Below are 10,758 nucleotides of genomic sequence, written 5' to 3'. Positions count from 1 at the left end.
GAGGGAGGTCTCTGAGACTTCATCTCTACAGCTGCTGTTTCCGTTAGAAATCAGAAGTGTAATACTACAGTACAGTCACTCCCTGGGCAATACTGTTTGGCGAGGAACGGCTCAGTATGCAATACTTGGTATGTAAATAACGTATAAAAACCAAAATCAGAAATCCTTTATGGAAATGAATTATTGCTTTGTCCTTAACGAGTACATATGTTAAGCATGTTGTCCAAAATACTACTCCCACTGAGGAAACCAACAGAAAAATGACATGAGGTTTAAACCTGAGGTATATTTCCCGGACTACACACACACAGTGCATGTGTGGCCGTTCAGCTGTTCAGATGGCTTCAGTCGTCCGTGATGTGATGTGATGTGATGTGGTTGCAGTGTGGTCTCCTATCCACCAGGGGGTGGTGTGAGCTCTCTGTATATGCCCACAGTGTCCCTGAGGCAAGTCCACAGCTTCACAGCTCCGGTTTGTGTGTTTGTGTGTGTGTGTGTGTACTGGTGTACTGTTTTGCCACCTGCTGAAGGGACTCCAGAGCCTAAAGCACTCTTTGGAAATGCTCGGTACAAACACATGCAACAGTAGAATGAAACCACAATTTGAGTTTGACGTCTGAAAACATTTCTACGCTGTTAATTAATCATAAAAAAACATGATTGGCGCACTTGCTTTTCATAACTTTCTGCCTCAGAGAGGCCGGCCGTTTGTTTGGTCTGGTCATACCCAAACGAGGCCACGGTCTCTACCTCCTGCACAGTGCCTTTTGGCTAGTGTCATCACTACTTGGCTAGTGTCATCACTACTTGGCTAGTGTCATCACTACTTGACAAAAGAGCTAAGTGCCAAAAATGAGGAAGGGTCATTTTGTCTCCTCCGCCATGTCCTTCCTCAGAGGTAAAGAAGCGCACACGCCTGTGTCTGTGCCTGTGTCTGTGGCTGCTGCTGATGGCAGGCGTGTGTAGTTGGGTCCTGGGTGCTGTGTCTGTGTCTGTGCCTGCTGCTGAAGGCAGGCGTGTTGTGTCTGTGATTGTGTCTGTGCCTGCTGCTGAAGGCAGGAGTGTGCCGTTGGGTCCTGGGCAGTGAGAGGACCTGACAGCACTGTGCACAGGGCTGCTGATTGAGGTACAGAAGAACAGAAATCTTCTCATCATGTGAATCACCATCCCCAGCCCATACACAGGCGGGGACGGTCTGATCCCAGGTCAGCGGGGACGGTCTGATCCCAGGTCAATGGGGACGGTCTGATCCCAGGTCAACGGGGACGGTCTGATCCCAGGTCAGCGGGGACGGTCTGATCCCAGGTCAGGTGTGCAGCGAGCGGGGACGGTCTGATCCCAGGTCAGCGGGGACGGTCTGATCCCAGGTCAGGTGTGCAGCGCAGCGTGTACTGTTGTGGTGAGAGGCAGGAGGAGGAGACGGTCTGATCTCAGGTCAGGTGTGCAGCGGAGATGCGATGAACTGAGAGATCCAGTGTGTGCAGTTAATCAGGTTCCTGCAGGAGTGGGCTGTCTCCTGTCCTGTCAATCAGCCTGATGAGGGAGGAGCCTGTGCTGGGGTAGCCCGGGGTAGGGTCTCATCACTGTCTGTTTCCTTTACACCCAATGGGAACTCTCCAGTGGGACCAGTCGTCAGGCACACAGACAGAGAGAGAAGCAGACAGAGGGAAACAGAGCACGCAAGAGAGAGACAGAGAGACAGGAAATGACACTATGAGAGAGAGAGAGAGAGAGAGAGACACAGGAAATGACACTATGAGAGAGAGAGAGAGAGAGAGAGACAGAGAGACAGGAAATGACACTATGAGAGAGAGAGAGCACAATGGCTTTCTGAGAGTGGCACAAAAGTCTTCTTGAGGTGAAGCGGCGACATTCCTCCCCGTGGGACGCCGATCACTGTGTGTGTGTGTCTGTGTGTGTGACGTCCATTACGTCATCTGGTGCGGGGTTTCCAGCAGCTCCATGAGGAAGGTGTCGATGGGCGTGTCTCCGATGAGCTTGAAGAAGAACAGGTGCTCCAGACACTTGAGCCCAATAGAGCGCAGGGCCGGCAGACGCAGCAGGAGCTTCGCAAACCTGCACACGCACGCACACACACACACACACACCACACAGGCACGCACACACACACACACCGCACGCACGCATGCACAGACACACACACACGCACGCACACACACACACCACCACACACACACACAGGCACGCACACACACGCACACACACACACACGCACGCACGCACGCACGCACGCACGCACGCACGCACGCACACACACACACACAGGCACGCACGCACGGTAACACGCACGCACATACATATACATATACATGCACACACACACACAGGCACACACACACACAGGCACGCACACACACACACACACACTCAGGCACGCACACACACACACACACACACACGCACACACACACACACACGCACGCACGTAAACACACACACAGGCACGCACGCACGGAAACACACACACACGCACACACATACATATGCATACACATGCACATACACACACACACACACACACAGGCATGCACACACGCACACACGTAAACACACACACAGGCACGCACATAAACACACACACACACACGCATGCACATACATATATATACACACACACACACATACACACGCATACACCCATACACACACACACACATACACAACTCAGTTAAAATTCAAATTAAACAAAAGATGATGCATGACAAATAACAAATAGAGTCCCATTACTGGCTGTCACTTTTGTGAAAAAAATTCTGTTCGATTTTTGAGACATTAGTGTTCATTAAATCAATTGTAAAATCGATTTTCCATGTCTAAAGTTTCCATTTTCAACGCCAAATATAAGCCAATCCACGGACAACTAACAGGCATTAGGACGAACGTAAAGAGGGCGCTTGTAGACGCAAGCCAGCAATATTTCTGATCATTTATTGGTGTGAAGTTTCATGCACAATCACAAACAGGAGTGCAACATTCTCGAAAAACAATAAGCAGAGTGGACTGCCATAGCATCAGTGAAAAACATTACTGCAGGCTTCAACGTGGCTGTGTTAACGATTAGAAATGTCAAACAAATTTTGCCTGCGTACAAACTCATGACTGCACAGTTTGCATACCGTTTTGTCCTTCTCCATAGTTTGATCCACCCAAAAGCCGAAGTGCTTCCATATCGAACTCCTCAAGATATTAGGGCTTATCACTCGTCTCTCTCGTGTCGCACAGGTTGATCGCATTCACCTCCATTTTTTGGCAAAGCACAGCAGCCAATTGAAACAGCTGTTTCCGCTGTGTAAAATTGGCGGGAATTTTCTTTTTAGCTTTCGCAATGCCTACTGCACTTTTGGAATTCTTTATTTTCTTTTTCTGCTTGTTTGTGAGTTTTGTTTCATCTATCTTTTTTATTTGTTTAATTCGTTTAAAATTAATAATGTACATATTTGGTTAAAATCGATTCCCTATATTACTTTTCGAAACTTGTGTTGGTTGGTCCAATCGATTGTGCAATCGATTTTCGAACGTAAAGTGACAGCCCTACTCATTACCACTCCCAACATAAAACAACTTATGATCATAACTGCACCATGTCATCTGATGAACCATACCAAGGAAGAGCATAGAGCTGAGCGTTTAAGAGTTAAAGACGCTCTATGGCTGTGTCGTAACTCCAACGTGACCTAAATATGCTCTATGGCTGTTTCAGAGTTAAAGACACTCTATGGCTGTTTCAGAGTTATGGCTGTTTCAGAGTTAAAGACACTCTATGGCTGTTTCAGAGTTATGGCTGTTTCAGAGTTAAAGACGCTCTATGGCTATTTCAGAGTTAAAGATGCTCTATTAAAGACGCTCTATGGCTGTTTCAGAGTTAAAGACGCTCTATTAAAGACGCTCTATGCCTGTTTAAGACCTAAAGACGCTCTATGGCTGTTTAAGACCTAAAGACGCTCTATGGCTGTTTCAGAGTTAAAGACACTCTATGGCTGTTTAAGACCTAAAGACGCTCTATGGCTGTTTCAGAGTTAAAGACGCTCTATTAAAGACGCTCTATGGCTGTTTCAGAGTTAAAGACGCTCTATTAAAGACGCTCTATGGCTGTTTCAGAGTTAAAGACGCTCTATGGCTGTTTCAGAGTTAAAGACGTTCTATGGCTGTGTCGTAACTCCAACGTGACCTAAAGATACTCTATGGTTGTGTGGGGTGTGTGTGTGTATGTGTATGTGTGTGTGACCTACCTTCCGGGTTGCTCGGTGTGTGTGTGTGTGTGTGTGTGTGTGCCCTACCTCCCGGGTTGCTCGGGTGTGTGTGTGTGTGTGTGTGTGTGTGTGCCCTACCTCCCGGGTTGCTCCGGGTGTGTGTGTGTGTGTGTGTGTGTGTGTGTATGTGTGTGTGCCCTACCTCCCAGGTTGCTCCGGGTGTGTGTGTGTGTGTGTGTTGGTGTGTGTGTGCCCTACCTCCCGGGTTGCTCCGGGTACTTGTGCTTGCAGTACGCCTCCAGGGAAGCGTAGACCCTCTCTCTCAGGACCTCCACCTCGGCCGCGTTCGACAGGCCTTTCGAATCTGTGGAGTGGACAATGGTTATTCTCACAATAACAAAACATATGCAAACACACAAATACACACTCACACACACACACCGAAATGCAAACAAAACCACTCACACACGGACACACACACGCACACACTGAAATACAAAAAAACCCTCTTTCTCACTCTCTCTTTCTCACACACACACACACACACACACACACACACATACACATGGTCAACGTTCAGCTGCATGGCATATAATGGACGATAAACCTTTTGTGACATGGAGTAAAATGTAGACGCACACACACGTCATGTGATGCCAGGTCATGTGTGTGTGTGTGGCGGAGCAGAACTGTGTTTGTTTGAAGGTGTTAGAATAAACAGCCTTGAAGGTGACACACGCACCTTACCTTTAAACATGTTCACTTTCTCGGCCTCAGACACTTGCTCAGATGTGTCATGTTCTTGTTTTCAGTGGTGTGTGTATGTCTCTCTCTCTTTCTGTGTGTGAGTGTGTGTGTGTTCACAAGGTGTTGTTAACGCTTCCAAAATATGCTCAGACAACTTTAAAAAACAAACAAGATGACTACTTTACTATTTCACCACTGGAGAAGCAACTCTGGCATCTACATCTAAGAGTGAACAGAACGAGTGTGACTGAGAAGCTTCATTTGTAAAGTTTGGGGAAGGTTCGCTTACAGAGTACTGATTTAGGAAGGTTCGCTTACAGAGTACTGATATAGGAAGGTTCGCTTACAGAGTATTGTGTTAGTAAGTGTTGTTTAGGGAGGACTCTGTTAGTAAATGTTGTTTAGAGAGTACTGATTTAGGAAGGTTTGTTTAGATAGAGGATACCCATGCCTTCCGACACTCATCCGCCCTTACCCTAATTCCGATGCTGGAGTGCAAACTTAACTTGGCTCATGCACAGCAGAACCCACGTTAAAATAGAAAATTACATTTAGGATTCTCAAGGAGTCTATGGCCCACTCAATCTGTGACAAGGTAGGCTAGTTTAAGAAAGCCTCATTCATAGCAGTCAATACATAATGTCCACTGAATTATTTAATTGTGCTTTTGACATTAAATAGGCTATCCTGAGCGTACGCATTTACACGGCCTCATTTCTTGGCAGACGCTCAAGAATTGCTCTTTGTTGTTATCACAGTTCGCTCCTCCTCCTGAGCCTCGAGGAGAAACTCCGCCTCTGGAAAATACGCTGCTCTTCCTTTCTGGGTTTACTATGGCTCAATAGATTCTTTCGGTTTCACTCATGGTTTCCACTCTCAATAGATGATGCCTTTAGAAGTTCGCCGTGAACGCGCACAACTCTAGGTTATCTAACACGGGGTTGATTGAACTAACTGGTAACTGGTGTTTTGGAACCGACAGCTCGGGTTTAGTCGTCACAGGTTCAGACAACCCAGAGGTTAAGTTTTATCTCAGTGTTTGTTAAACCTCCTTTCTGGAACACCCCCCTGGTGTTCTGAGAAGGTTAGCTGGTGTTCTGAGAAGGTTAGCTGGTGTTCTGATCTCTGTGTTCTGACCCCCCAGGTGTGTGCTGTACCAAAGTCCTTTTAGGCAAGTCCCTCCACTCGGCGGCCATATTACAACGCTTTTTGGGCACTCATCGGGCATCCTATTCAGCAGAAATGCGCGTGCGCAAGGCTTCACGACACCAATCTTGCTCCAGCGGCGAGTTTACAACACATGATTGGGACGATGTCTTCACAACACACCATATGATTGGCTCAATGTATTCACATCACACCATATGATTGGCTCAATGTATTCACATGTCGACGTTTTGCCGAGGAAGGGGTTGGGTATGTGTAGACAACTGCCATATTGGCTTTACAAACTAGCCCCATGCATTTCTATGGGGGATTTTTTGGAGTGCTGTGTCTCCTCATTAGAAAGTCTCTGGTTGTACCTGTTCAGGTGAGTGCTAGAGGGGCGTACCTGGGTTAAAAAGGACAATAGCTCTTAGGTGTGTGTTGTACCTGTTGAACCCCAGGTGAGAGTTAGAGGGGCGTACCTGGGTTAAAGAGGACAATAGCTCTTAGGCAGCCCAGCTCTGATTTGTCCATCTGCATGTCACGCATCTTAGACACGAGCTCTGTCAACACCCTGTAACAAACAAATACAAACAAATAAACATCTCTTACCGACCAAACAAATACAAACAAACAAACATCTCTTACTGGCCAAACCAATACAAACAAATAAACATCTCTTACTGGCCAAACACAAACAAATAAACATCTCTTACCGGCCAAACAAATACAAACAAACATACATGCAACACAAGCTCTGCCAACACCCTGTAATAAACAGATACAAACATACAAACAGGCTGGTAAGGAAGGCTGGCTCTGTAGTGGGAGCTGAACTGGAGTGCATCACTTCAATATCTGACAAAAGGACCCTGAACAAACATCTTGGACAATGAATGTCATCCACTCTACAGCACTAAGCAAAAGAGCTTGATCAGCTAGAGACTTCGCTCACTGCCATGCATAACTGAAAGGCTGAGGAAGTCATTTGTCCCCAGGGCCATTGAACTGTTTAATGCCTCACTAAAGGGAAGAGGAGAGATAGACTTCTCTGCTTAGTCTGTCTGCCTCTCCACCCTCTCCATGTTTGAGTACTGACTGCCCACTACTGCTTTACTACTGCTTTACTACTGTTTTCCTAATGTCCACAGCCTAATGTTTTTACTACTGTTTTTCCTGCTACACTGTTTTTCATGCTATATTAGCACACATGATCAATGGCTTCTGCTACAATACTGAATGGCAGTAACCCTATTACCTCAACCTATTCTTGCACTGACATAGTTTTTTATATTACCTTGTCTACATTATACTTTACTCTTATGCTGGTCTCTAGACCTTATTATTGCACTGTTGCACTGTTGGACTAATGTTGGACTACTTTTTGCACCTTCACCATGACACTCACTCTCTTGGGCACCTTACCATGCACACATAACTAAAGGACTACTGTTGGACTAATTTTTGCACCTTCACCATGACACTCACTCTCTTGAGCACCTTACCATACACACAGAACTACAGGACTACTGTTGGACTACTTTTGCACCTTCACCATGACACTCACTCTCTTGAGCACCTCACCATGCACACAGATCTACAGGCCCTGTCACTACAAGCGTCTCATGCTTGATCACCCTCAAGCACACTGGATTTTTTACATTTAATTTATATAGTATATTTAGTATTTAGTTTTATTAGTTTTTCTGATCTCCTACTGTCTCTATTGTACAGTGGAGTTTGGTTATATGTTTATACTTATACTTATATTTACCATTTCTGCTGTAAGTGCATGTTGTGTTGTGTGTGTCTGTATGCTACTGAGACCCCTTGAATTTCCCCTTGGAGATCAATAAAGTATCTATCTATCTATCTATCTATCTATCTATCTATCAAACATTTCTTACTGACCAAAAGCAACATACAGTACATAGACACCAGTGCTTCATTTACTACTGAAACTGATATGGGTGTATAGATTGGATTAAGATAGAAGTTTATAGATTGGATTAAGGTAGATTAAGATAAGGGTTTATAGATTCGATTAAGGTTTAGAGATTGGATTAAGGCAGATTAACTCATTGAGTGCCAAAAACATAATATTACGTTTTTCCTTCCCATGCGTTGAGTGCCAAAAACGTAATATTGAATGGAAATGAAATATATGACGATCGAAAACTCATGAAAACGCACAATCTGGACATTTTATCTGGACATTTTATCATAACTCTGTTGCCGCTTTGGGTCGAATCAGTGACGCATGCACGTCAGCTCAAAACCAGGTCATTTTCGTGGGTCTATCACTAGGTGGCAGTCTCACCAGGTCACTTCCCGGAAACTTTACAGGTAACACTTCATATTTCATGAAAGACGTTATATCTCCATTTCTAGAAAAAAAAAAACAGCGATTTTGATGAAAACTAGCCACTGTTTAGCTTGGGATTTCTCAGGAACAGAGGCGTGTAGAAATACACGGTTTGCACCCACTGAGAGCTTAAACAATGAGTTAAGATATGAGTTTATATATAGATTGGATTAAAGTACATTAAGATATGAGTTTATGGATTGGATTAAATATTAAGATATGAGTTTATGGATTGGATTAAAGTGCATTAAGATATGAGTTTATGGATTGGATTAAATATTAAGATATGAGTTTATGGATTGGATTAAAGTGCATTAAGATATGAGTTTATGGATTGGATTAAATATTAAGATATGAGTTTATGGATTGGATTAAATATTAAGATATGAGTTTATGGATTAAAGTGCATTAAGATTATAGATTGGGGGTAAAGCAGATTAAGAGTTTTACTAGCCAAAGCCAACATGTCATTTTAGACTGACTGAAACCATGAAAAGTTTATAGATTAACCAAACCCAACAGGTCTTTGAAAATAAATGTATTGGACATGTATTGACACGTGTCCCTAAGGTGGAAATGTTGGACATGTATTGACAAATTTGTATATGTATAGACAAATTTCTCCCTAAGGGGCTTAACATACTTCTGCATCAACTCCACGGCGTAGCTAGCTTTGCATCGCGGTGCATTTCACCGCCATAACGCTCAGACTGTATGACCGAAACGGTACTCAGAATGGCAAACCCCATAGACTGTCGTGCTAAAATATTACTCTTATTTGTTTGGCCTTTTCTTGCTTAGATTTTGTAAAAAGTATCAAGAAATAGACACCGTAAAATCCATTGACCTAGTTACTGTAATCAGCAAATAAGTCTGAGGTTATTTGCGAGGTGTCTGCCAGCCAGTTTAAGTTATGTTAGCAAGCGAACTTTAGCGCAACTACCCACAAAGTAGGCTACTGCTTGCTGGCGAAGTGCTAATTTCAAAACTTTACTGACATATAGACACTTTACAAACGGATAACCCCGTCATTGTAACCAAAATAGGCCTATGTCTGAGTTTATTTGCAAAGCTTATGTCAGTGAACTAGCATGTTGCTAACACCCCACAGTTGCCTATCAACTGATGTGTGTGTGTGTGAGCTGATGTGTGTGTGAGCTATGTGTGTGTGTGTGAGCTGATGTGTGTGTGTTTGAGCTGATGTGTGTGTGTGTGTGAGCTGTTGTGTGTGTGTGTGAGCTGATGTGTGTGTGAGCTGAGGTTGATGGATCCATTTGCTCCTCACAGACGGCGATCAGCTCTTAACCAGCATATGCTGTACATATCGTATATATTCTATCAGCTCTTAAAGCAACACCAAAGAACTTTTCCTCTGTCGCACTCACGCTATTTGTTTATCCACAGCAACGGCTGGATAAACAAATAGCGATGTCCATGGACAAGGTAGAATATGTTGCATGATTTTATGATCGTGCGCTGAAGGACTGCGCAGGGGAGCTTAAGGATGTCTTCACAGACATCTTTAACACTTCCCTGAAGCAAGCCATCGTCCCATCATGTTTCAAAGCTGCCACCATCATACCTGTGCCGAAGAAAACTGCTCCATCCTGCTTCAATGACTACCGCCCTGTGGCACTGACACCCATCATCATGAAGTGCTTTGAGCGGCTTGTCATGTCACATATCAAATCCATTCTCCCCCCCACCCTGGACCCCTTCCAGTTTGCATACCGAGCCAAGCGGTCTACAGAGGATGCAATCTGCTCTGCCCTCCACCCAGCCCTCACCCACCTGGAAAAAAGAGACTCATATGTGAGATTGCTGTTTATAGACTTCAGTTCTGCATTCAACACCATAATACCACAACAACTCATCTGCAAACTTGACAAACTGGGACTCAGTACCTACCTCTGCAACTGGCTACTGGACTTCCTCTGTCAGAGGCCCCAAGTAGTATGTGTTGGCAACAATACCTCAAGCAGCATCACACTGAGCACAGGGGCCCCCCAAGGCTGCGTGCTCAGTCCGCTGCTCTTCACCCTGCTGACGCATGACTGCACTGCAACCTACAGCAACAATCACATAGTAAAATTTGCTGACGACACAACTCTGGTGGGTCTCATCACCAAGGGCGACGAGACTCAATACAGGCTGGAGGTCAACCATCTGACCACGTGGTGCAGGGACAACAACCTCCTGCTGAACGTCAGCAAGACCAAAGAGATTGTTGTTGACTTCGGAGAGGTCACACCCAACACCTGCCACTGACCATCGACGGTGCTGTGGTGG

General features: G+C 44.9%; 1 protein-coding gene across 1 annotated transcript in view; it reads right to left on the bottom strand.

Moving 5' to 3' along the window:
- Positions 1-1,754: 1,754 nt before the first annotated feature.
- Positions 1,755-10,758, bottom strand: part of rxrab (retinoid x receptor, alpha b) — a 50,255-nt gene continuing 41,251 nt past the window's right edge. The window contains exons 7-9 of the mRNA XM_048243572.1: positions 6,587-6,678; positions 4,470-4,575; positions 1,755-2,076 (exon numbers count right to left, since the gene is read on the bottom strand). Of these exons, the coding sequence (XP_048099529.1) occupies positions 1,929-2,076; positions 4,470-4,575; positions 6,587-6,678 (346 nt within the window). The 3' untranslated portion in view covers positions 1,755-1,928. The remainder of the gene's footprint in view (positions 2,077-4,469; positions 4,576-6,586; positions 6,679-10,758) is intronic.

The sequence above is a fragment of the Alosa alosa genome, chromosome 5 (assembly GCF_017589495.1).
Source record: "Alosa alosa isolate M-15738 ecotype Scorff River chromosome 5, AALO_Geno_1.1, whole genome shotgun sequence".
NCBI lineage: Eukaryota > Metazoa > Chordata > Actinopteri > Clupeiformes > Clupeidae > Alosa > Alosa alosa.
This window is presented reverse-complemented; position numbering and strand designations above follow the sequence as displayed.